This window comes from Lagopus leucura, unplaced genomic scaffold (genome assembly GCF_019238085.1).
Source record: "Lagopus leucura isolate 7727_CA_CO unplaced genomic scaffold, USGS_WTPT01 Super-Scaffold_100021, whole genome shotgun sequence".
Classification (NCBI taxonomy): Eukaryota; Metazoa; Chordata; class Aves; order Galliformes; family Phasianidae; genus Lagopus; species Lagopus leucura.
Genome location: NW_024962274.1, coordinates 6,385,202 through 6,411,104, shown reverse-complemented (window position 1 = coordinate 6,411,104; position 25,903 = coordinate 6,385,202). Strand labels below are relative to the sequence as shown.

Sequence of the window (25,903 nt, the reverse complement as noted above, 5' to 3'; positions counted from 1 at the left end):
TTTTTTTGTTGTTTTTTTTTTTTTTATTGAAACCTGCTAGGGGTTCAGGGGTTCCGGGAGGCGCCGGAGCCTCAGAGGAACTGCAGGCAGCGGGGGGGAGGAACCGGGAGCGGGGCCGCGCTCAGCGTTCCGTGGCCGCGCTGTGCGGGGCGGTCGCGTCGGGCGGGATGAAGGATCGCCGGAGTGCGGCGCCTATGTGGTTCGACTGCACCTTGTCGCTTCCCGACGTTGTCTTTCTGAGCCACTTAATGCCCTTTCAGAGCCACTTAATTCTGTAAGTATAAGTTTTAAAATCCTCGTTGTGATTTTTTTTTTAGTGTCTTCTGAAATCTGCCTAATGGCTGTGACAGAAAGCAGTGGATGGTTACGTTCCTGTTGAACGGCTGGGCGTTTGTTAACGAGCCCCGTTTGAAGTTCTGCTGCCGAAATGTCACTGTTTGTGGTTTTGCTGTTCTCTTGTGGGGAGAAAAAAAATAAATAGGTTAAAAACTGAAATCGACTTGACAGAAAAAAAAAGTCAGTGTTGATAAGCAGGTAAGAGTAAGAAGATATTGAGGTGCTGTATGTATTCCTCAGCAATTACCACGTACAGCTGGACCCACCCTGCACAATTTAGTTTCTAGTTTATATTTTATATAGAACAGCTGTTCTGATTTGTCATTTTTTGCGTGCACTTTATCTTACAGCTGGGAAGCAGCAGTTGTGCTGAGTTACATGCAAATCAATGCCAAACTTCAGGGAAGCTGTGGTGTATAATAAACAGTGCTGCAGCGTAGTGATACCTGATGACAAACATCATAGCTGTCCTGGTACTTCAGAATAAGGAAGCAAGCAAGCTGTGGGACATCTGTAGTCTGGTCTTGTGAGAGGTGGCTGTTCTGTGTGCTGCCTCCAATAGACTCCAATAGTAATGGGGACTTTAAGGTCTTCTTAAAATTGGTTCTTTGATATTGGCATCGTGATTATCTTAATGCTGTTGATCTGGAAGTGCTTTACTGATCATAGGCCCTGTTTGGGAAGAAAAAGTACCTTTTGGAAAGTGGAAATACTGGAAGTCTCTACCTGTCACTGGCTGATCCAGTCAACATTTCATGAGAGAGACAAATGTAGTTTGCAAGTCCGAAGGACAGGGCCAAAAAAAAAAAAGAAAAAAACTGTAAGAATCCTGAAGTGACAGAGCTGCTTATGCACCTCTTGAGCTCCTTTAGACAGCATATGCATATTTTGAAGTGTTTAGCAAAGTGGGCTGCTCCAATTCCTTTCGTTTGATTTGATTATTCAAGGCCAGATTGGATGGGGCCCTGGGCAGCCTGGTCTAGTGTTAAATGGGGAGGTTGGTGGCCCTGCATGTGGCAGGGGGTTGGAGATTCATGATCCTTGAGGTCCCTTCCAACCTGGGCCGTTCTGTGGGATTAAATCTGTGTGTGATTTCAGGCACTTCCTTTAAGGATAGATATTTAAGTTTAAATAGAATGAAGACCTTCTCCTTGATGCCCAGTTCTGCAGCGTGCTGAAATGAGTGAGGCTTTGAGATGAATAAATGTATTTCATTTGATCTGCAGTGACTGTAAGTCTTGAAAGTAACATCAAAGATCCCAGGACAGATTGCTAAGTGGATCATGTCTTGGATGAGTGTATTTAATGCAGTCTTACTTAGACCATATCCTTCTGTGTGCTTAATTCTGCTGTCTGAAGATCGCTGTCAGTTTGAGGTTTTATTGATAGGGAAGTATTGTTTCTGTGTGATATTGTCAAGTATTAGTCTAATTACATGGCAACGAATAAAGGGGTCCTGTGGCTTCTTTGCATGAAAATAGAATGTGCAAAACAGATGGAGGTGCCATCTGACAGGATCACAGAGGCTGTTTCCTTGGGCGGGTCCTGAGAGCAGATGCTCTTTAGTGAAGCACTGGGGGAAGAACCCAGGTTGTGTTTGTGCATCTGTGTGCACAGAAGAGCAGGTTATATTGGGTTGAGCATGGTGGTATGCTGATGGTGGTACACGGCTCCCAAACAGGAGGTGCTGTGTGTGGGCTCGTGCTGGTTGGTTGGTGATGTGATTCGTGTTCTGTCTCACCTGCACCGAAACATTTTGTAGTCAGGGTTCTGTGTGTTCAGCTTTCTAAGGCACAAGCAAAGCACAGATGTAGCCCTGCTGTCAAAAATAGCAAAAGAATGTCGCTGTAATTATATTGGCAAAAAATGCCCTTTTGCAGGAATAGATTGCTTCACTTGGGGAGCCACTTCAAGCAGTGCCAATAGAAGATTTCTTGCTGGAGTAAGCTGTTTCCCGTAGATGGTTTTCCCATACTGACTGTATTTGCATACTGTGCATGTGCATAGATGTGTACAAATAAATATTCCTGTTAACCCTAACAGTAAAAGTAACCGATGTCTCTGTCTGAGCTGAGCTACAGCTGAGGCCCCCAGCTGTTGACTGGCTGAGGTTTCTCACAAGTGAGGCTTCTTGCAGCTCACAGTTTCCTCTGGGAGCTGCTCTGCAGCCTCATTCAAACTGTGTCTCCAGGGTTTCTTTCTTAACCCAAGCTACAGCTACTATCTCTATCAGAGCTACTGATGAGGTCCCTTGGCCACTGCCCCAGTGAAAATGTTCTGTCAGCCATTTGAGTTCCCTCTCTAGCCCATAGTTTCCATCAGTGGTCCCTTTCCTGCCGCTCTACATGCACAGCTCTAGGATTTCTTTTTCTCTCAATCTTAAACCAGACAGAGGTCCCTTTAGTTGCTTTCCATGCTTCTGTACATTGCTATTACAGCTCATGGTTTCCTTTTGGCAGGATGAGTGGGGCTGCGTTCCCATCACCAGCTGCTGAGATGGCAGAAATCAATCGCCTTCAGTATGAGATGGAGTACACCGAAGGGATCAGTCAGCGCATGAGGGTCCCAGAGAAACTCAAAGTGGCTCCTCAGAATGCTGACCTTGAGAAGAGCATCCCAGAAGGATTTCCAAATGCCAGTGTAACTATGCAGGTTCCAGAGCGGATTGTAGTGGCAGGTATGTCTGCATCTCAATATGGTAAAAACAGGCCAAAATTTAAATCCCCCAAATTTCTGAAAGGACAGAAATATATATTTAAAGAAAAACTTATAAAATGCTTTCCAATTCTCAAACAGTTATTGCTCATCAACTTTGGCCGAGGAAGTACCTCAAATTTTGAAAATGCTTCGTGAATAGTTTGGTGTAACTTGTGAAGGAAATAGTTAACAAAAGAAACTTGCTTTCTATTGACAACTGATGTTCTTGCAGGTAATAGTGAAGACATTCCACTTTCCAGGCCTCCAGACCTCGACCTTCTTCAGTCTACTCCATTCAAACCACTGGCGTTGAAAACTCCTCCCCGTGTTATTTCTCTTAGTGATCGACCACTAGATTTTTTGGACTTAGAAAAACCTCCACAACAGACCCCTCAAAATGAAGAGGCTAGTACTTATTTTGCTTTTTACCTGGTTGAGAATTTTTTTTCTAAAGCAAAATGAAATAAAGATTTCTCTGCTGTAGTGCAGATCTATCTGGTGCAATCTAAGTTAGGAAAATACAAAATATCTTTATAAGCACTGTAGTTCTAACTGTGATGTTTAAGTTCTATATTTAACTGACAAAATGACTGGTGGTTTTAATTTGCAGTTTTGTTATTGGAACACATAGTGAGATGCTATAGGCATGACAGTCTGACAAATGATATAATACATAGAATTAGTGAGTTTTAACAAAAGTCTAAAAAACATACTTTAAAGAAGCATATGGCAGTGGCATGCAGGTGAATGATGTGTAATTGGCATCTTACAAACTGGAAAATACTAGTGAAGTTGTGCATCCTGTAGACTTGTTCATACTTGTGGCATTGGGTTGTATGGATTGATAACAAAAGGATGGCAATGAGTCTGGAACTTGGTTTTACATGTACCAGCATCAGATCCTCTCATCTGATGCCTTCCTCCTAATCACCAAGAGACCCATGGAAACATAGAATGGCTTGGGTTGGAAGGGATTTAAAGATCATCTAGTTCCAACTCCTCTGCCGTGGGCTGGTTGCCACCACCAAATCAGGGCTCCATCTAACTTGGCTTTGAACAAGGATGGGATACCCACAGTCTCTCTGGACATCCTGTTCCTGTGCTTCACCACTACCTGAGTAAAGTATTTCTTCCTAACATGTAACCTAAATTTCCTCTTAGTTTAAAGCGGTTCCCCTTTTATCACTATCAGGCCACGTAAAAAGTCTCCATCCTGCTTATAAGCTCCCCTAAAGTACTGGAAGGCCTCAGTGAGCTTTCCCTGGAGTCTTCTCCAAGCTAAACAAACCCACTTCTCTCAACCTTTCCTCATGAAGAGGTGCTCTGGCCTTACAGTCTTCGTGGCCCTCCTCTGGACTGCTTCAACAGCTCCAGTTTGCTTTTGAGGACTGAACTAACTTAACTCTCCAGTGCTAAGTTTTTAGATCCTGGGATTTCCTATCTTTCATCTCCCTTTTGTTCCCCTCTTGTGCAGGTTCGTTCAGTGGGAAGACTGAAGAGAGAACGTTCCATGAGTGAAAATGCTACTCGACAGAATGGCCAGCTGGCCAGAAATGATTCCATGTGAGTAAAGCAAGAGGGTACAGGGACACAACTACAGCTTTACTACGTATCTCTTTTGTTCTTTATATCCTCATGCTGTTTTTTTGTTTTGTTTTACTAGGTAATGTTTTTGTGTGCTGTAGCAAGTATATAATTTTGAACACTAGAAAGCTAGCATTTTTCTTAATTTCTATGCTTCTGGTACAGTGAGGGTTTTCTTGGAGTTTAGAGGTGGGAGTGTTTGTGGGCACATGGTTGTTTCATGAGTTATTGTGAATTGCTGCATTAGGAGATTTTTCAGTTTCTGAAGTGGTGTAATTTTTTTTTTTCCTGAATTTTCAGGTTATTTCAAAGAAATTGAGTTATTTGTGTGCATTAAAATGTTCCCAGTTATTGCTGTTGGTATCACATAATGGTTTGAATTAATAGACAAAGAAATATGGTTATTTCTCATGAGTATGAGAGTAAGTCGTTTTTCATTGGTGTCTGTATACTTTGTGGATTGGGATCTGTGAGCATGTATCATCATCTCCTGAGACAAAAATGGCAAGTAGATTTAGAACTGGAAAGTTCATTTACTGACACCATCAGAGGTAGCAGTTCTTATGGTACTTTCTAAAGACATGCATGTCTATGTATTCTGATTAGATACAGTAGTCATTTGATTACTCTCAGTATATTTTGAGTGATGGCATTCTTCCACCTGGCAATAATTTTACTTTTATTGCAGTGTAACACTTAATCTTCCTGTATATGTATGTATTGATCAAAACAATTCCTAATATAGCTACCCTAAGAAATGCTGCTTTAATGAAAGAATCTGAGATGTGAGACCTAACAATGGGATTCATTCTGTGTTGGACAAATGAAGACTCAATAGTGCAATATTGCTAAACCACCTTAAATTTAGTTTAGGAAATAAGCACATGACCTACTTAGGGTTGTACTTATTTTTAGTGTTTAAAAAAAAAAGAAAGTAAACTGTCCTAGGAATGCCTGCTCTCTTGTATTTACAGGAGTACCAAGAGGTACTTTATATTCTAGGTTTCTATCTACCTATGAGTCAATTTGTCTAAAACTGCTGAAATGTATTCAGATGCCTATTTCAGGAATTACAGTTTTCCTTCTCTTCCTCCAGATCTTCATGGAAATACTGTTGCTTAACTTCCTTTTCTTAATCAGGCTTTTTATACAAGCTCATAGATCTCACATATCTAGATCTACTGAACTTTAAGTTCACTGAGCTGACGAACTCGAATTCACATCCATAAGCTGCTGATCAGCTCAGTCTCCAGATGTTTTAGCAGCCTAGTAAGTGTCCAAGTTCCCTTTGACATTGGTCACCCACTTAAAATATGTTGGACTGGATATGCTGGAACTTTGCCACAGGAATGACCTTCAAATGCCTGTTTGATAGTTTGCATACAGTGCATGCAGGAATGGATGGTCTTCATGTGGTGGAAGTTGCTTGTGAAGAGGTTTAGCACTGTGATGTTACTTTTTCAGTCCTTGTTGGAGGAAAAGCAGATGGTGAATGAATTCTTGCAATTTCTTGAAATCACTTTATCCATGCTTCCAACATTTGTTTGCGCTCCCTAAAGTCACGGGCTGCGTCTGCCTAGCCAGCAACCTAGAAAACTAGCAAGAGCAGCTCTGCCTGGATGCGTCTCATCCCTGTGAGACTTCTCATGTCTGAATTTCTTCAATCCAGAAATCTTAAATTTGCAAAACTCATCTCTGTGCTTTACTATTCTACTGTATGTAGAATTACTGGTTTAAAACTGTCTAAATGTTATTTGCCAGCGTAATTGCTTAATCTATTAGCAGTCCTTCAAAGAGGCTTGGCAGTGCAATACAAACCTGATATCCTCCAAATTTAAGAGGGACGTGATGAGTGAACTAAGTCACTGCTAATTTGTATGACTCCATTTATTGTATGCAAGAGCCAGGAAATTGTGACACATCTGGAGATGAGTTTTCCTGTCTTGATGCTTGTGCTAGCACCTGCATAATGTTAAATCCAGGTTATTTTACTAGGCTTTTCCAGTCTTCTGGAAGAATTATGTAAACTTACAAGGTTCTGGATCAGTCTGTTTTGTTTCTATGAAGAGTAACATCTAAGTGATACTAAGCCTGTTGTATCTGTGCTCTCTACTGATAATGCGGAAGAACCTGAATTTCTTCAGCATTCCACATTTGCTGGCCTGCAGAAAATGCATTTTTTTTTCTTATGACAGAAGTTATGCTGGGCCTAGCATATAGATCATCTGTTCTGATACCACCGAGATTCCCAGAAATGCTTCTTTTTCTGTCATCATTGCTGCTTTTGACGCAGTGCGGTCAAAAAAAAAAAGCACTTTCAAAATGCTGTGGCATTCATAGCAATTGAGTCTGTCATTTCTGCCTCGTTTAGCTTGTATCAATCTGCAGGTGGAGAATGCAACTACAGACCTGGCTAATGCTCAGGAGAATGTTCTATCAATACATATTATGAAAATACTCTGTTCAAGGTGAAATTCTGCATTTGTGTGAGCCGTGCCTTTTGCACCCAGAACAAAAGGCTTGGTATCTCTTGACTCTTATCATTTAGGCCTATGGGACATATATTGCAAACAGCAAAAGAAAAAAGTAAGCTTTGTGGAAACAGAAGTGGTGATTCTATGAACAAAACTAATAAGATAGCATTCTGTTTTCACTGTGGTAGCCACTTAGAGACACTGCTGATGTGGATGTGTTCTGATGTTGAATGAGATAGGCAATGCAAGCAAATAAACCTGCTTGATGTTAATTATGCTACCTCAGATGGTACTGATTATCACATAGCCTGTAGGTTGCTATTTCTTTTAGAGAGTCCTGGTAAACGTGATTAATTTCTTCTAAACTTCATTCCCTTTGTTATTGATAATAAACCGTTTAAATAGAGACATTATACTAAAAATGCATTCTCTGCACTACAGAAAACTTAAGTGTACGCCTGTTATGTCTCATGTAACTTCAACTTTAATTTCTTTACCTCCTAGAAATAATATTTTTTCACTATTGTACAAATACACAAGAAACTAGCTGCTCTTGAAGTTCTTGTCTCCAGTGGTGTTGGCTGATAGTATTATCTTGCAATGGTACAATGCTGCTTCATCAAAACTGGCTTGACTTTTAAATTGATTCCATGTTTAGGTAGTTCTGCAATAAAAAGTACTGCAACAAAGATCAGCACCTTCTTCCCATGGGTTTTTCTGGAGTCTAGTTCACATCTTCATGGGAAACAGTCCCATCTTTTACACCCATTTCAAATTACATCAAATATTTCATTCTTATAAAAGTTTTTTTCTTTTGTCTATTTTCCTGATAGAAGAGATAGCACTGAGTAGACTGTCCCTATTGAAAAAGCGCATTGGATACTGCTGTGTAAAAACTTTATCTGCTTACGAGAGAGTATAATACTCAAGTTTTAATCTGCAACAGTATTGTCTTCAGACAAAATACTCGCATGTACTGTGCAAAATTCCATTTCCTGACCCACAAAAGTGACAAAATCAAATGTTCTGGAATAGACTGAGGCAAAGGAATTGGCTGTGCTCTTTACCACTATGTTCTCCGTATGATATAGATAAGGTTTTTTTCCTCTTGTTCTTTGAGTCTTTTTTTTTTTTTCACTCTCTCTTGTCATCCATTTGCATGCATTTCCAACAGTTTGTTGGGAGTTTGGCTTTGTTTGAGAAAGTAATTCTCAAATGCTCAAAAACAAAAAAAAAAATTGAGACTAACAAGTGGGCATCTCCTTGTACAATAACTTTCTACCTATTTAGCAACATTAACTGCTCTTTAAATGGCATTTTTATAAAGGATGCTTACTTAAGAGATTACAATTATTATTCAAGGTGGCACAGATCAGATACTGTCCCAAGAAATAAAATGCCACGGTTCCAGTCACCTCTTTCGACTAAGGATTGCACGTAAGCCAACATGTTACCTGGTATATGAAAATCAGGAGTGTGTTTAAGTATGTAGCTCTCTGCAATACTAACTTTCACACTAAGTATCTGTAACTTAGAATATAAAATTGAAACAGCCTTTGCTACACTGAATATGTGGTTTCTATTTCTGTTGCATGCTTTACCAAGCTTTCCCAAATCACCAGTGTGAGAAACGTAGGGAGAAATAAGTGGTGGAGAAGGAAAGGCAGAGCTTCAACTAACAATTGATTTTATTAAAAAAAGAAAAAAGAGAGAAAAGAAAAGCTTTAGTCTTGCAGTCTTGTTCTTTGACTGTGATTACCTGGAGAAATGAAGCTATTTCTTCTCCATTGCTAGTCGGTGTTGAATGCAAAGGTTCCACTGTGAATCATGAGTCAACAAGCCACTGAGATTGGATCAAAATGGGCAGATCGTGTGATTTTTGGTTTCTTTTTTTTCCTTCTGCTCCTGCCTTTCCCTCTGAGCTCTCTAAGGAGATGCACTTTTCTATTTCATAGCTTGAGAAATCCTGTTCTTCATGCAGGTTATGGGGTAAAAGGTTGTGGTATGCACGTCTTTAATGACAGTGCAGTCTGTGGCTGAATCTAAACTAACTTCTAATTTAAATCTGTTTACCCTTATTTGATATTCCTAGAGCTAAGAGAAACAAACTCTGTATTTCTCACACCTTTTTAGAAGGCTTTGGGGACACTGCTGGGATGGTAGACTGCTACTGAACTCCTTCATAGTAATTTCTATAATTCACTGTTCTGAAATTTACTAGTGTTTTTAACCAGAAAGTGCTGAAGCAGTGACTGTCTGGGACTGAATGTGAAAACTGTTCTGAAATTTTACATGAAATTGCATTGAAGACTAAGAACATTCCTCTACCAATTGAAAAGATAAGGGTGTAGCTACAATTTCTGATAAGTAGTCTTGTTCAATGTTAGAGAATTATTTTTGTCATCTTGGCTGGTTTGTGTATCAGATGTTTACTTAACTAAATTGCTTTTCCATGGCTTCTGATGTAGTGCAAGGGGCTAGTGCATGCTTATAGATGAGTAATCCTGAAACAGGAGCACAGAGGAAGAATTCAGCTTCTTCATTTGCCCCCTGCATCCCATATTCACTAACTCTGAGATTTGAGCCCTTTATTTAATTATTCTTGCTTTCAGAAAGGAAGGAAGGTCTCTCCTAAACTGTGTACTTCAGAACAATAACAAAATTAGCAGTAGTCCTTATGGAGAAAATTTGACTAATTTAATGTAGCTGTGCAGTTTATTTCATGTCCAGGAGCAAATATATTCAAAGTAAGAAATGAGTTTTTCTCTAGTAAAAAGAACTCTTGAATGAAGCACCTCTTGAAGCTGCCCATAAACCAATGACTGTAGAGTATTTCAGTGAATTAGGAACTACCTGGTTCTGCAGTCTTTTTTTTTTTTTTTCCTTTTCCTGAACTGTAGACTTTCTACATGTGAGTTTCTTGTAGGGCATTTTGTGTAGTTTTAGTTCAGTAGTTGTTTGTTTGTTTGTAGTTTTTCAGTATCTACATCTACATAATACTCTGCAAATAACATTACTAGGGTTATTTACAATAAAAGTATTTTGGACAATGTGAATTTTACAGTATTTTATGGTTTTCCATATGTTTATATACTGTCACTTCTTTAAAAGCTCTCATTCAGCCTAATATCTGAGATGATAAACAAGGAAAATTAGCTGTAGTATAACGACATATTATGACATCAAGCCTTGAGCTCTTTTTTCCTTTCCTTCAAGCTGGTAAATCCATACAGGAATAGAAAATCTCGTGAATTTACTGCAGTGACAATATTTCCCTGCTTCTAGTGATTTTTCTACTGACTATTGGGATTTCCAATGCAATTGAAGAAACAAATTTGTGGCTTTGACCACTGCTATTGATGGCAAAATAGAAATCATTGTAAATATGAAAGAGAGATCAATTCTGCAACTCATGGAAAAAATATAGAAATGTTTATTTTTATTTTTTACTTTTGGCTACACTTATTCTGCAGCAACATGAGAAGGTATTTGCACTTTAGCTGATGAATACTGACTAATGTCAGTCAAGCACCAGCCACTGCTGTCTTTGCATGTCTCTAGAAGCTTGGGATGGCTTTAACTGTTCTGTGGCTGAAGGGACATCTGTGTAACATGCTTTGAATCTCTTTTCAATTGAATTTTCTTTCTTACTCAGTTTTGTAGTCTTGCTGCCAGCCAGTCACAAAGCAGCTCTGTTCAAAACAGAGCATTAAAGGGCTGTGACCCACCTGGAAATTATCCACGTTTCAAACCCATTTACAATTGCTCAACCATTCAGGGTTTGATTAGTTTCATAAAAATGCTAACAAATGTGGAAAGATTTGTATTCTAACTCTGGTAACTTTGCCACTTCTATTTTGCATCAACAGTTCAAGGAGTGTTGAAATAAGAATGTTAATCCTGGAATAGAAACTATCCCAAGATTTAAAGGGTACAGTGATGCACGCTTTCTCTTGTATGTATGCGTTAATGTAAATGAGAAAGCTAACAAAAGTGATTTCCTCTTTAAAAAAAAATAAAGCGCCTCACTTAAGAATCCCTGATTAAAATAAAAGAAAACCTTGGTGTTTGAAGGTCAGTGTGGATAATGTCAGGTTAAACTTGAGGAAAAATGACTTAATCAAGTGCAGTTTATCGAAATTTGCTTCTGTCTGGTAGAGGTAAGGTTTGTATAATGCTTTAAACCAAAATGCTCATCCTTGCATCTCAATCCTCTGTATTTTTTTGTAAGGGTCTTATTTTTATTTTTTTTTTAATCATGGCCAAAAACTCAGATCATGTAACTTATCCCTGGGATATGAACTCTGTGCTGAAAGGCTAGCAATAGCCTTTAAACATTGTTCATGTGCAAATCAAAATGCTATCTTGATCTTTAGTCACAACATGAAGAAAAAATTGTTAAAGAGTCTGTGAGGTTCTCCTTGCTGAGAAAACTTGTGCTTTTAAAAATACTTTCTCATTGGTGTCAATGAGGACTTGTCTGCTGATTTTGCCAGGCACAGAATTGGCTGGGCAAGGCCTTTCTAAAACTATGCAGTGTCACCCTTCAGAATTGCATATGTGAACATAGCTCACAATTCCTTACACCTGGAATTTGGGGATGCCACCTTCATAATGCTGAGAGAAGGGTAAACTGAAAGCGAGCAATAAACATTTTGGAATGGGTGCTATCTGAAAAGTTTGTTGTTTTTGTTTTTTTTTAATTAAAAATCTGACTACAGTATTTCTTTCTTCATTTATTGTGCTTATATGAACAGTGTGACACCATCAGTGCAACAGGCTCGTGTCTGTCCTCCCAATATGTTGCCTGAAGACGGAACTAATCTTTACTCTGCTCGTGGCATTTTATCGTTTATCCAGTCTTCCACACGTAGGGCTTACCAGCAGGTCTTGGATGTGCTGGATGAAAATCGCAGGTGATTGGTTGTCACTGATTCTGCCAGCTTCTGCTGCTTTCATTTTCTTTCTCCTTTTAGTGGAGTGTGGTTTATGTTTACAAAATAATGAGATGAAATTATTTGCTTTTGCTTTCCTTTGCGTTCACTATTCATAAGCAATTTAATTGTCCAAAATTCACATTTCAGAATGCTTCTGTTTATTGAAATACAGCATTAAGATTTCCTTCCAAACAAAAATCGTAAGAGCTAATCTGCGACTGGGAGGGATTTAATTTTTCCAAGTTGTCAGGTTTTTTCTTCAATTAATGCCTGATCTCAAACCTGCAAATTTATTAACCTTATCTACTACTTTTATTTTGGTGAGTAATGGTGCAAATCAATAAGATTGGGTTGATGTTGCCATAAATCAAATGTATAGCAACTGGATATGTTTCTGTGCAAACGTACAGAAACTGGATATGTTTCTGTGCAAGGCATTGGTTGCAGATGCTGCTTTTGATAATATGTTGAGCCTTTAGGCTCTGTCAGTTTGTATAATGCATACTTATCTCTGGTTGATATGTGACTGATGGTGACCACTTCACTGGATGTTGTGGGGGGAGGAGGGGGAAGAAAAACCAATATATACAGAGTTTCTCCTTCAATTTATAATTTTTTTGTTTCTATGAGTAAGCTGATACTTTGAGAGCTGATGAGCCCAAAGAAGCTTTGTTGTGATCAGAGTAGTTCCATTCTTTTCAAGTGGAGTTTTGCCCACTTGCTGTGTCCCTGTGCTGTTTTGATTTGACACTTCTGAGCACGACTAGAATGACACGTTTATCACTGCAGAAGCATCTATAAAGACTAAAAATGATGAAATTTTCTTAGCAAAAGCAATTTTAATTTCAATACTGTGTTTGTCACAGAGGTTCAGATAAGAATCGCTGCATTTTATAGTTCTTGCAAAGAGTTTGAATTAGAGAAGCAAACTGCCATGGGTGCTGGGATGAACTGCTCGTTCCTCCTGTGGTCCTTAAGCAGGGCTGTACTCAGAAGTTCTTTCAAATTCCTTATCTGCCTCTGGTTTTGCTGTAGTACCAGTAGCACTCCTAATATTTTATAAAGTGAAGTGATTTGCTTTCTAGTTGTTTTGGTAAGGAAGTATGACCATCAAGCCAATCTTATTGAAAATGCCTGTTTTCACAGTTGTACCTCCTGTAGCTCACCACATTTACTGACAGGACTGTACATCAATGCCTGTATTAATATTACCAAATCACACAGAACTCCAGTCTTGCTGATCTTTATGCCTTTAACCTGGAACTTGGGGAAAAAAAATGAAAAATCAAGCAAAACACAGTTGGGTGCTAAACCCAGTCTTAATCCCATGAAATTCCAAATTGTAGAGGTTAAAATGTCAATGCGTGTCCATTGGGCAATAGTTGTTTGTTGTTTTATTTTTGTTCTTTCGATCTTGTCAGTATCAAAAGATTAGATGGAGTAACAGGCTTTGGTGGTGTTTTGCTTTCCTAACAAAATTAAAGCTCCCAGACAAAGAGGAATTCTTCTGTCTGAGAGTAACAGTACTGTATATTGTGCCAGAAGTCCTTGTTAAAATATGGGCTGAAATTCTGGCCCTTTCCTCAGTCTGCAGAGAAGCAAAAAAGATTTACCCTGCCTTCCATTTGGCAGGTTCTTGCCCACATTTCCTTGGATTTTGCATGTATACATATTAATAAGCACACTTAACTTCAGTCATCAAAATAATTCTAGGGTTCTAAATGCTTCTAAATCTGCATTACTCTTCCTGGTTTGGGTTCATTTTTTGAGGCACTCTTAGTAGCCTTCTGAAAAGAAACAGGAAATTGGTGTTACTCGCCTGCCAAGCAGCCTTACCCCCAAAATGAATTTATCAGTTAAGGTAAAAGTGTATTCCTAGTGGTTGGTTGTTTAGATACCCACTGTCATTCTACAGCCAGCGTAGGAATGTGAAATTTGGATGATTCACTTGCATGGTTGTAAAATATTGTTCATTTTAAACTGTTTCAAACTGCTGTCTGTTCTTTTGCTCTGCGTAATGTGTTCTATCTGAAAGCCTTAACTGTTTTAAATTTTATGCTAATTATGAGATCTTTTAAAATGAGCAAGGTCTGACTTGTGCTATTTACTGGAAATATTTTTCCTTATTTCGTGGCTTGCTTTTCTTTTTACAAAATATTTGCAAAATTACCTTGCAATTCACTGAAACTGCTGATGGTAGGTGCTGATTACACTGCTGCAGCTAATGAATTGTGCCTGGTTTGGTTGGCATTGCTCGCATGATAGATTCTTCAGATGGCCAACGATATAATGATTACTGTTTACACTGTCTGTTTACTCTTGCACTTCCTTCAGCTTGGACAAGGACAATAGGTCAGTTTTGCTTTCCAGTTCTAACCTTTTTTCAACTTCTATGAGACCAAAAACTAGTCTTTTAAAGGCTCATATGCTGCAGGCAACCAAAAAAAGCTGCATTTAAGGATATTTTAGTATTATTTTAAATAAAGTGCAGGGAAAAAAAAATCAATTTTTACAATATTTGTACTTTATCTAAGCTATTCTTTACCTCTTGAACCAAGGACTTAACTATTTGGAAAGAAAAAGTATAGAAATTCATTGCTGTCTCCTTTTTATTAGATAAGTACTTCCTAAAAAGCCACCATCCTCACCCACGTAGTAATTTCCTGAAGTGTTGTAAGATGACATTTTATTTTGAAGAAGCTGATGACAATCTTCATGATAGAAATAATATGGTGCAAGTTAAGACCGTACCAGTCCTTACACAAGAGTTTAGATGAGGGTAATTCAGTTCAGAAGCAAATGAAACAGAGCTGCAGATGTGAAGAAGCCTTGCTTTGTTGAAGTAATCGCTTGTAGTGCTGAGGTGAGCAGGGAGAGCAGTTGTGCCTACTCACTGATGCTTCAGTGCACAAATGCTTTCTGTACTTCAGAGCTTCTATACTTCAGCTGAACTTCTTACCCAGTTCACCTCCAGATCATGTCCATAAAGTCCTAGTGCACATTCTTACAGCTGTTTGAGATTTCCAGATAAGTTTCAAAGTACAGTGAGAAGTCAACATAGCTGCTGCCCCTACTGAACAACGAATTGCTGGCCTGAGTCACGTGTGTATGCACACAGGTGATATAAGCTGGACCTAGATTATCCACACCTTGTTTTCCTCTCAGACCATTTGATTGCATCATTACTGTGGTATTTCCATTGCATGCTCTGCTCCAAGCAGAGGAAGATAGACCAGGTTCATTTGGTCATTGCGTTATTACCTGTTTTACCACTGTTATTAAAATCCATTACTGTGCATTCCCGTTGTGTTTTAGGCTGCCATTGTATTTGCAGTGAAATATTTAAGTGCTGAGCATACCTAAATTATGGCTGTTTCTGATTGTGTTTTAATACTTAGGTTGGAACTGCCAGAAGCAGCCAGAAGACCAAAAGCTTTAGGTTTTGTTGGGTTTTTTGTTTTTGTTTTTTACTATACTACTTGCTGAAAGATTGTCATGCCTTTACAACTAGAGGAGAGTTGAGCTATTGCACACTGTGTTTACCTGAGAATTTACTGCTGAGTTTGAGAGCAAGGTGATCTCACTGATTTAGATGTCACTGTTATCTAAATTACTTTTTGTTGCTGTTGTTGCTGATTTCCTGAAATTGAGCAAGTAAAAAGGGTGGGAGAGGCAGGGAAATACTGTGGTGATCCTCCTGGGCCCACCAATAAAGAAAGAAAAACGTGAACTGCAGAGAAAAGGAGGAAGACAACAAAGCTGCCATGCTAGCAGTGAGATTAAAGGTGTGTCTTCAGTGTAGCTCAGGTTCCCGGTTTGGATGGCACCTGCAGGACTGTAGTTCTGTTGTTTGCTGTAGTCTTCAGTTGCTTCCAGACCCTTTTTTTTTTTTTTTTTTTTGTAAGGATGGTACAGGTTACGTAGCATTGATCAGTTCTGCAGCATCTGTAAAACCTTAAGTTTACCACAAACTGCCACAGAGAACTAGAGTTCAGAGAGCATTTGAGAACTGTTGGTCTCATGACACAACATCAAGCTGCTGTTGGCGTATTTGTTTATTACAGTTGACTTCTGTTCACAGAGGAATTCTGTAACCTGTTCTGTAACTGCTTTATGCTGAATTCCTTATGTTTTCTCCAAGCATTTAGTTATAGCATCTGTCCAGCAAGACTGGAGGCTAATGGAATTATTTCTCCCATTAAGAAATAGGAAAACCATTTTTGAGAACTTGAGGAAGAATATTATTTTATTATTGGTGCTGGGATTGGGAACTTCTGTTTTGTAAGGTGCATCATGCTGGCTTTCGCTTGTCTGCCTCTCATTTTTCACTTCCAGGACTTCATTTTTAGTTTTATGATATAATAGCAAAGTGCTCCAATTGCAGAAGATCTGTTTAGAGTAGGACGTAATCCCAGTGCTGTGTACTGGGAAGCTGTTTGCTAAGGTTTCCTAGACCCTCAATCTTTTCAATTCAGTCACAGCGATTGTGATGTTTTTGCACAGCACTTGGTCATTCTGGGGCCAGGCCACAGTGCTCACCCAGCTGCCTCAGCACCAGACCTGTGACTCCCCCCTATCGCAGCTGTAAGGATCTTCAACCCTGGATTCTCTTTCCCTATTGCTAACTTCAGAGGCTGGTATATATGTGGGTTGAGTGCACAGTACAGATACCTACTGCTGGCATTGGGAAAATAGAAGAAATTGTTCAACTGCTTGAAATCAGTTTGTTACACAGCACAGGTGTGCAACTGCCTCATTAGCAGAGGCACTGAAATCCATAGTGTCACTGTCATTGGAACACACAGCTGATGTCTTCTGAAAATTGGGGCGTGCCAACTTCTTCCTGACAGAGTGGTGCTTATATAGTTTAAACGACTTAGAAAGCTGTAACCTTTTCTTGCCCTCTGCCTAGAAATAAAAGGAAACAAACTTGAAAGAGCAGTAATAACAGGGATGCTCTTACCATCTACTTGAAGCTTTTAGTCACTTCTTCCTGCCTCTCCTTTATATCTGTACATGGTCCTTAGGTCTGTAGCCCTTGTTGTCTGAGTTATTTTTAGCTTAGGTGAAGAAAGACAAGCCAGAAATCCTTCTTTCCTTAGAGAGAGGACAGAGTGTTTAAAAGGCTTTTATAAAGTTGGAAGGTGTCTGATCTGAGGAGAGGCTGAGGGCTCTTGGTTTATCTAGTTTGGAGAAAAGGAGTCCAAGAGGCAACCTGATGGCTTACCACAACTTCCTGAGGGGAAGCAGAGAGGGAGGTGTCGAGCTCCTGGGAACTGAGGACAGGATGTGTGGGATGGCACAGAGCTGCACCAGGGGAGGTTCAGACTGGACATTAGGAAAATTGCTTTTACCACGAGGGTGGTCAAACAAGGGAACAGGCTTTGCTATGGAGGTGGTTAGTGCCTCATGCCTGTCAGTCTTCAAGAGGCTTTTGGACAGTGCCCTCAATGGTATGCTTTTTTGGTTAGCTGTGAAGCAGGCAGGCAGTTGGACCAGATGATGTCTGCAGGTTCCTTCCGACTGACATATTCTGTTCTGCATATGTATAGATATTTCTTTTCCTGAGGTTTTGTTTTTTGGAGAGCCTTTTTAAAAAATATGAGGAATCCCATAGTATTGTAAGGTTGATAACTCCTCCCAAATCTATATTCCAACCATTCATCTTCCACAAATGAAGCTTTTTCATTAAAAAAAAAAAAAACCTACACACTGTAAACACTTGGTGTTAATTAAATTCAGTAAAATAAATAGGCATTGTATAGAAATATATAAGTGGAAATATTTTGATGTTCCTTTGTTCTGTGTGTTTTACCTCTTATCTCTGTCATTTCCTGTTTCTGTCTCCTGTTTTCTGTCTACACAAAACTGCTATAGGCCAGTGTTACGTGGTGGGTCAGCTGCTACCACTTCCTCTAACCCTCATCATGACAACACCAGGTAAAGATTTTGTTGTTACTGTCAGTAGCGATCCACTAATTTAATGGATCACAGTGCTCCTCCATCTCCCCCCTCACCTCTTAAGGCATTTCAGGCCCTTATTCCTCACCATCAAACTTACTTGTATAGTAGATAGAACAGTGCTGCAGAAGTTGTGCAGCCAGGAGAGGATTTTAAATTACATTAGCAATGTGCTTTGAGTACCTCCTGTTTAATAGTGGTTGAATTTCGTATTGTTATTGCTAGAAAAGTTGGCCTTGCATCATGTTGTTTTTTCCAGGTGATTTCAGTAACATGCCTATGAGTGTTAGTGGTAGCAGGATGTGTTTTTACAACCATTATGTTGGCAGACTGACATCACTTCGGCGGAACTGGATGTAATCTTAAAATGTGAGGTCATGATCAGGATTAAGGAAATTCCCGTTTCACACTACGCTTTTCTGTTTTCATCAAAGTGAAGATACCAACTATGTGAAAATGTGTGTATTGAAATAACTTATCCTGGAGTTAGAATAAAGCTTTATCTGAGTCATTACATCAAGAAAATTGAGGTGTTTTGATAATAACCCTCTTTCTGAAGCATGCAGAATTCACCAAGCAGTGATGGCACCTGACTCTTTGTTTACAGCGTTCTCTGTCCTTTATCTAAAATATTAAGGTTCTTTTGACTGAGATCATTAATCTCAGTAGATGGAATATCTGAATAGATACTGAGCATAAGATACCCAGTTCATTCCAAATCTTCATTTGGTTAGTTCAGATCCATTGCACATCTCTTGCCACTGTGGCGTTTTAGCTCAGGCAATTTTCAGCATTCACTAAGCAGTGGAATAACTAGAAATAGTATTGAGAGACCAAGTGATGCTAAGAAATCTGTGTGGAGAAATTCCAGAAATATTTGAATGTGGAAAACAGTGGACTCAGATTTAGCCAATCGCCTACTTAATACATCTTCATGCTTGATTCAGTCATTGTCCTATTGAAAGTACGTAACTCAGTAAAAGCCAAAAGGTCTGAGAATTCTCCTGCCTATCACCACCAAAAATACATCTACTAGAATGCTTACAAAATACAATACTTGCTAAACTTTGTACGGATCAGGCAGCTAATTGATCTCTTTAACCTGATAGGTATGGTCTTTCCAACATGGATACCACACTTGAAGGAACACCGGACGACATGACTGTTGTAGATGCTGCTTCCTTAAGAAGGCAGGTATGTAATGTGTAACAGTTGATGATATTAAGAAAAAGCTGCAGTGGTAAAATAGGAGAGCAGGCTGTCTGCTGTAATATAGTGGTATGGCTGCAAAGGAAGCTATGTAGTTGATGTGGTGAGATATGCTGTCTGTATCCCTGCTAGACTGCCTGCACAAATCAGTATTGTTCTGGAGGTCTGGGAAGTCCAACTCCATTTCTGCTCCTGCTTAGCAGGGACAGCGAGGTCTGATCACTAGCCACTAAAGATGGAAAGTTACATTATCAAGTGTTTAAAATCCATCAAGCACAATACTGATTTTGGATGCGTATTCAAGCTTCTTGAAAGTCTGGCAACTTTATTTAAACTATTAAAAGTGTGTGTTTATTTTTAGATAATCAAACTTAATCGGCGTCTCCAGCTTCTGGAAGAAGAAAATAAAGAGCGTGCTAAAAGGGAGATGATCATGTATTCAATTACTGTAGCTTTCTGGCTACTCAACAGCTGGCTTTGGTTTCGGCGCTAGACACAGCTCTGAAAGATTTAGTCGATCAAAATACCAACAGAATTTGCAAAACTCTGTTTCTGAATTGTATGCTGTTTTATAATTCATACACTGGAAACTTCCACCACAGAAAAAAAAGCCTATAGAATTGCAGTGTTAAAGGGACACCTTGTTGTTCAGTTATGCTGTATTTAATAGATTTGCATTGTGAATACTTGCAGTATCCTCCTTTGCATGCTTCAATGTAAATACGGATCAGCTGATTTTGAAATGAAGCTTGCTTTGTGCAATGTAAGGAGAGTGTCTGACAGGAATAATCACTGGATTTTTTTGTTGTGGTTGGGAGAGAACAAATCAAATTGGGTTTGGGGAAAAAAATATCAACACAAAGTAATGAAATCTAGGTTTTATTGATCTGTTGTTAGATGCAAGTGAACATCATTGCACTAGTTCTCCTTCAGTCTAACTTGTATCAGAGGTGTGCCATTTTCAAGGAATGTGTCCTGTTTCATGAGTATGTTCCTAGTTTAAGGCTGTGTTCAGGTCAGGTAATAAAAGGTCTTTGCTAACATGCAGACTGTCCAGAGGTGTGTAATATCTTTTGTTTCTTTTTATTTTAGCTTTAATTTTGCAGATGTTTTTTCTATAAAATATGTTTTTAAGCGAGTCAATCTGAGTGATCAAAAGATGATGGAGTACAAAAGACCACAGTAGTGTATTTAATAAAACAAAGAAATAATTTAAAAATTTGTTTAATATTATTTTAAGAAAGTTTGAGGATTTGTCTGAACTAGCAGCCTGGAAAGTAAGAGCCAGCAGCAGGTGGGCACCTGATAGCCTGCTGGAGGGATGGCTTGCCTGGCGTGCTCTGGAGTTGCTCTGGGTGTATGTGGTTGAGAACATCTGTATGGGAAGCAAGCCCAGTGTCCCCACATCCTGCAGTAGGGTTAAACATCCCCACTTCAGCTGCGTGATCCACCTTGTGCTGCTGTCCTTGCCAGACTGCTCTGTGGGAGCTCTGAGCCACGCACAGTGCTGCTGGAGCTCCTCAGCCTCCCTCTGTGTTGGTGGCTTCCAGGCTTTGTACAGCTGCACCTTCCACTTGGATGTGTGGCAGCCACAGCCCCTTCCTCAACTGTACAGGAATCTTCCTAACAGTGTCAGTGCGTGGGAGAAAGTGCAGTGACAGCAGAACTGTGCTTCAGAGGTGACTTTTTGTAGAACAGCTGGGACCACTGTGCAGGACAACTTCTGGGCTCCATGTCTGGGACACGGACTGCTGAGAGATGATGATACACAACAGCTGCAGAAATGAGGCCTCCTCCAGCTGTACCCTTGACTTGCCCTGCCCAGCAGAAGCACTGCCTACTGGCCAGAAGAATCACCCAGCTCCTGTGCAGCCATGCTATTCTGTTTGGGAGCAGAACTGGGATGGGGCACGCTGGGACATAAAGTGACTGAGGAGCCCCCCTTGCTGTTCTCCAATGCCATGAGTGGGACATTTGCCTGGAAGACTGGAAAGATGGTAAATACATATGAAAATTCTCATTGTAGCTGCACAGCAACTGATTTTGCTGTTGACTGACTGCTATTTGCACAGTATTTATCTGTGAGAATTACCAGTTGGCTGCCCAGGATAGAGGTAAATTGGATGGCTGAAGCAGCCAGTGAGATTTCTGTGCAAGAAGACCTGGGTGCTTCACTGTATGCCTGATGGACTGCATGCTGCTCTCATCCGTTCTACGTGCCAGCAGGAGCTCTGCAGGCTGCGCTGCCTGGCATCACACGGCTTCTGCGCTGTCTTTGTGTGTCAAGTTGCTGTGCCTGCTTTTCTGAGTGCTTTTTTTCCTGAGTTTGGCTGCTTCACGTGTCGCTTTTTTGCATTTTTTGCCACATGGGCCCTGGCTGGGGGCTGCCTGCAGCCTGTGCTGTGTGTGCTGCACGTGCCTTGTCCTGAGTGAGGGCCGGCACGGAGCGCGTCCTGCTGCGGAGCTGCGGAGCGTCGGCGTGAAGCGGAGGATTCTGTGTGAACTCTCATCAACAGGGGCTGTGCCTGCTGCTTTTACAGAGCTGTTCTGGAACACAAGAAACAATAAAAGTTTCTTTTACGGGAACAAAAAGGCTCTTTGTCTTCCAGATGAAACCCAAACAACAGCTCGGGGTTCGCTCTTTAAAACGTCTCTGTTTATAAACAGAGAAGCCCACCACGGGTCGCTCACGAAGCCCTTCCCTCGCTGCGGCGGACGGACAGATGGACGAAGCCCCTCCTCCTCCGCTTCCGGAGCGCGCCGTTCTGCGCCGACTCGGAGCGTTTCCGCCCGGGGGACGCGTGAGCGCACGGACCTTCCGCCCCGCCACCGCCGCTATGGCCGCCGGGCTGCTGTTGCTGCGGGTCTCCCGGCGGCTGCTGGCCGCGGCCGGGACGGGGCGGCTCGTTCCGGGCGCCGCGCCGCGCCGCGAGAAGAAGCGGTGGCTCCGCGCCTACCTGGAGCAGCAGCGGCTGCAGGCGGCCCCGCGGCGGCGGTGAGAGCACGAGGGGAGGGCGGCGGGCGGAGGACGCTCGCGGTTGCGGAGCCGCCTCGTTCTGACCGCGTTTCCTTCCTCGCCCGCAGCTCGGAGCAGCCCGGCTGGGATTACCACGCGGAGATCCAGGCGTTCGGCCACCGCCTGCAGGAAAACTTCTCGTTAGATCTCCTCAAAACCGCCTTCGTGAATTCCTGTTACATTAAAAGCGAGGAGGCGAAGCGCCGTGACCTCGGCGTAGACCAAGACGCCGTCGCCCTCAACCTCCGAGACAACGCGGAGCTTTCCGCCCGAGGGATGTCCTTTTCGCACTCCTACCTGACAAGCAGCTTCCAGGCCGCCTACCCTCACCTGCCCGCCCCAGGGGTGGCGGCGCTCGTCGCCTTCCTGACCGGGCGGCAGCTCGTGTCCCACGTGGCGCGCAACCTGGCGCTGCCCGACCTGGCGCTCTGCGCGCAATTCCCCGCGCCGCCGGCCGTGCTGCACGCCACGTTCTTCGCGGTGGTGGGAGCGCTGCTGGGCAGCAGCGGGCCTGAGAGAGCCGGGCTATTTGTCAGGGTGCGCCGGCCTTTGTGGTTTCTTTTGTGCCGATAGCAATAAGTGGTCGTGTCGGGGGAGGGGGGGGCGAAGTTAAAGGAAGAAAGGCAAAAAGTTCTGCACCTCAGTGACCAAAGATCCAGAGAAGTTGTTTGGTTCTTTCTCTGAAACAAAAAGGCTCAGGAGTGCAAAGATCCAAAGGTCTTTTCATACCAGAACGTTCAATTAAGCTGCGGTGTAACAGAGTAGTTTGGGCAGCTGCTGGCCTTTCTCCCATTTCACTTATTGCTAATGTTGGAATGGAGAAGTTATCTGCTAAAATCTCATTTCTGACACAAGGTGGGGGTCTGTGTAAGAGCCAGCAGCAGTTGCCAGACAAGACAGTGGCCACAATAGGTGTAAATTGCATGGCACTGCATGGTGCCTTCAGCTTCTGGCAGGACCCTGCGGACATCCAGTCTGCTGCTTTGGTTTCCCTTCTGAGTGCTCACCTCACGCTCAGAGCTGCCTGGCAGCACTGTGAAGCCCTCAGGCGGGTGCCGCTCCTTCAGGTGGGAGCAGTTTGGCTCGGTGTGCACACTGAGCAGCTCAGCCTACAGAGCTCAGCAGCGCCTCCTGGTCCTGCTTAGCCGTGCCATAGCGCAGAGGCGGTTTGATCGTTCGTTCCACATACCTGCTGTCAGATGCATTAGTGACTCGTATTGGATTTTTATTCACAGGCACTCGGAGCTAGAGCTGTTGTTTCCCTTCCCATTGATTTTAACTTCTAACTATTTTTCTATTTAGGATTTTTTAATTCCCCAACTGATTGGAAAAGACCTGTTTGAGATCTGGGAAGTCGTAAATCCTATGGGCTTGCTGGTGGAAGAGTTGGCCAAGAGAAATATCTCTGCTCCAGAACCAAGAATTACCAGGCAGCTGGGGGTCAACACAGTTCTGCCACTGTACTTCATTGGGCTGTACTGGTTAGTATGGTATTAATTTAAATGGATTCAAGCTGGGGAAGAGGGGAGGACAGAAGATGGTCCTTTTGTTTCTTTACCTGTGATCCTTGGTCAAGTTATTACTTAAAAAAAAACATGCAGTGACTTCTGTGTAAAATCAACCACTTAAGCATTGTCAGGAGTAGAGCACAAAGACAGTCTTGGACTAAAGAGCTTTGAAGTCTGAGTCAGACACCCTTCCTCAGAAGGAAAACCAGAGCCAGGATGTTCTGGTTGCTGTAGCATAGGGACTTTGCCAGTCACAGAACTGATGAGGTCTGGAAGGACCGCAGCTGTATGCAGAGCTTAGAGAATGGTGAGGAGACATCAAGGGAGGTGGATTCCTTTTGAGGAATTTTTAAAATGCTTTCTTACTGGAGAAAAAGAACAGATTGGTTAAGCTGACCAAAGTAAAGGATTTGCATGTTTTTAACAGGGCTAACAGAAACTGAATACTGTGAACAATCAGTGATGTGTTAGGAGTCTCAGTGAACAGAGTAGTGTTCTTCCAGGAAGAGCTTGTCTTTCTGATTTGGGTTTCTATTGCTGAATATCCAGTAGCTCACCTTTGCAAGAAAAAACAGCAGAAATGTCTGCACTGTTGCCTGTATATAGAAATTACCCTCAATATTGACAGACTGGGGGAAAACACATTTAGCAGTACTGATCCATGATGTACAACCGTGCTCAGGATTCTGACAAAAATGTTTTGTTTGCTTTCTTCCCAGTGATAAGAAGATAATAGCTGAAGGGCCTGGGGAAACGCTACTTGCTGCAGAGGAAGAAGCTGCCCGCGTGGCGCTGCGGAAGCTGTATGGGTATACTGAGAACAGGAGACCGTGGGATTACTCAAAACCCAAAGAAGGATGGACAGCTGAAAAGGCTATCAGCAGTAACTAGATAATAAAAGCTATGTCCAGTTTCTCTCAAGAATGAATGGCTTCCATGCTGAACATAGACACCTTTAGGAGAGCAAAGTTCAGTTTGATTTTCTGATCTGAAGTTCTTGGAATTTTCGAATTAAATATGGTTATAAAATAAATGAAGTCTTTTGTATAGTGTTTAATGTCCGGGCACTTTCCTAATCAGTGGAAGTTCTTTTTTCTTCCTGAATTTATGTATTTTGGCTGAGAAGTTTTTCCATAAATCACCAGAGATGATTCTTAATGATGCTTAATAGCGTGTGTCAAAATCCATAGAAAAAAGTTTCTTGAGTGCTTCCTTGGGGCTGGTTTTGAGGGTATTGTTAATAAGATGAGTAGAATTTAATACGCAGCGTTGGTCTGTGAGTTGCATCTGGATCCATTTGTCCTTGACCTGGTGAAAACAGAATGTGATGTCAATGGTATTGACATTAATTTTATTGAATTGGTGATCCAATTCAAGAGGAAAGTAAATGGCAGTTAGAGATTTTACTGCTTGGATGCAGCTTTTTTTTGTTGTTTTTTTTTCTTGCTGTACACATTGGTTTCTATTATTGGAATGCTCTCTGCAAGGCAGTATTCTTAATTTTAAAATCTGTAAAGAGGAAAACAAGGATTATGAGGACTTGTGCTGAAAGAAATGAGAACACTGCTGGTTGATCTGTTTTTCTTTTATGCTCCAGGACCTTCATTTTTCTCCACTCATTCATTTGTCTGAAGCTGTCATGTGACTGAGGTATTGGATTCATGAAATCTGTGTACGTTTTATCTGTAGCTGTCTTAAAGGCTTTCAATTACTCGAGTTATGCTTGGGTACCTCTGTAATGTACCTGTTAAATAGGAACTCTGTGTATCAGAGGATGGCACATGGAGAGGCAGCCACACAATCCTTGTGTATCTTGGAATTGTTTCCTCTAAACTTCAGTGAGATTATATTGCAAATTGGGACTGAGCCCTCAAAGGAGAAAGGGAAGATGCTGAATGCAGGACAGTAGTTGAAGGAAGAATTGTTTCTACCTTACCCCATTGTAAGCACTGGTTTTATTTTGCATTTATGTGAAGGATGTGTTGCAGTGAATGGCCCCAGCCTGAGACTGTGGCTGCTGAGCAGGTCTGTGGCGCAGTGCAGGTGGTGCTTCCTACTGCACTGGGAGTGAGAATGAGATCTTGCTTTGTTCTACTTGACTGAAACAGATTAATGAGTATTTTCAAGAGAGAAAACTAAAAACAAACTAAAAACACCCAACTGATTGCTATTAATGCACGT

At 41.3% G+C, this 25,903-nt stretch overlaps 2 protein-coding genes across 7 annotated transcripts; both read left to right on the top strand.

Annotated features, from left to right (window-relative positions):
* The first annotated feature begins 159 nt into the window (after positions 1-159).
* Positions 160-20,417, top strand: MFF (mitochondrial fission factor). 6 transcript variants are annotated; one of them, XM_042878165.1, is made up of 9 exons: positions 160-274; positions 2,796-3,013; positions 3,266-3,438; positions 4,508-4,596; positions 8,454-8,528; positions 11,849-12,007; positions 17,906-17,968; positions 19,099-19,183; positions 19,560-20,417. In XM_042878165.1, the coding sequence occupies exons 1-9, from the start codon at positions 168-170 to the stop codon at positions 19,689-19,691; spliced, it is 1,101 nt and encodes a 366-aa protein (XP_042734099.1). In that variant the 5' UTR covers positions 160-167; the 3' UTR covers positions 19,692-20,417. The 6 variants fall into 6 exon arrangements, with proteins under 6 accessions (XP_042734099.1, XP_042734100.1, XP_042734101.1 ...); XM_042878166.1 differs by lacking the exon at positions 8,454-8,528 and having other exon boundaries at positions 163-274; XM_042878167.1 differs by lacking the exons at positions 8,454-8,528; positions 17,906-17,968 and having other exon boundaries at positions 163-274.
* A 1,618-nt stretch (positions 20,418-22,035) lies between these two features.
* MRPL44 (mitochondrial ribosomal protein L44) lies at positions 22,036-24,755 on the top strand. The gene is made up of 4 exons (XM_042878171.1): positions 22,036-22,193; positions 22,283-22,751; positions 23,517-23,695; positions 24,442-24,755. The coding sequence occupies exons 1-4, from the start codon at positions 22,036-22,038 to the stop codon at positions 24,611-24,613; spliced, it is 978 nt and encodes a 325-aa protein (XP_042734105.1). The 3' UTR covers positions 24,614-24,755.
* Positions 24,756-25,903: the final 1,148 nt, after the last annotated feature.

Excerpts from the sequence above, each read along its gene's own strand:
- MRPL44 (XM_042878171.1), top strand. The coding sequence starts at position 22,036 with ATGGCCGCCGGGCTGCTGTTGCTGCGGGTCTCCCGGCGGCTGCTGGCC. Across the intron at positions 22,752-23,516 it reads GAGCCGGGCTATTTGTCAGG|GATTTTTTAATTCCCCAACT; the intron begins GTGCGCCGGCCT and ends TTTTCTATTTAG. Across the intron at positions 23,696-24,441 it reads TACTTCATTGGGCTGTACTG|TGATAAGAAGATAATAGCTG; the intron begins GTTAGTATGGTA and ends CTTTCTTCCCAG.
- MFF (XM_042878165.1), top strand. The coding sequence starts at position 168 with ATGAAGGATCGCCGGAGTGCGGCGCCTATGTGGTTCGACTGCACCTTG. Across the intron at positions 3,439-4,507 it reads AGACCCCTCAAAATGAAGAG|GTTCGTTCAGTGGGAAGACT; the intron begins GCTAGTACTTAT and ends CCTCTTGTGCAG. Across the intron at positions 8,529-11,848 it reads CTTTCGACTAAGGATTGCAC|TGTGACACCATCAGTGCAAC; the intron begins GTAAGCCAACAT and ends TTATATGAACAG.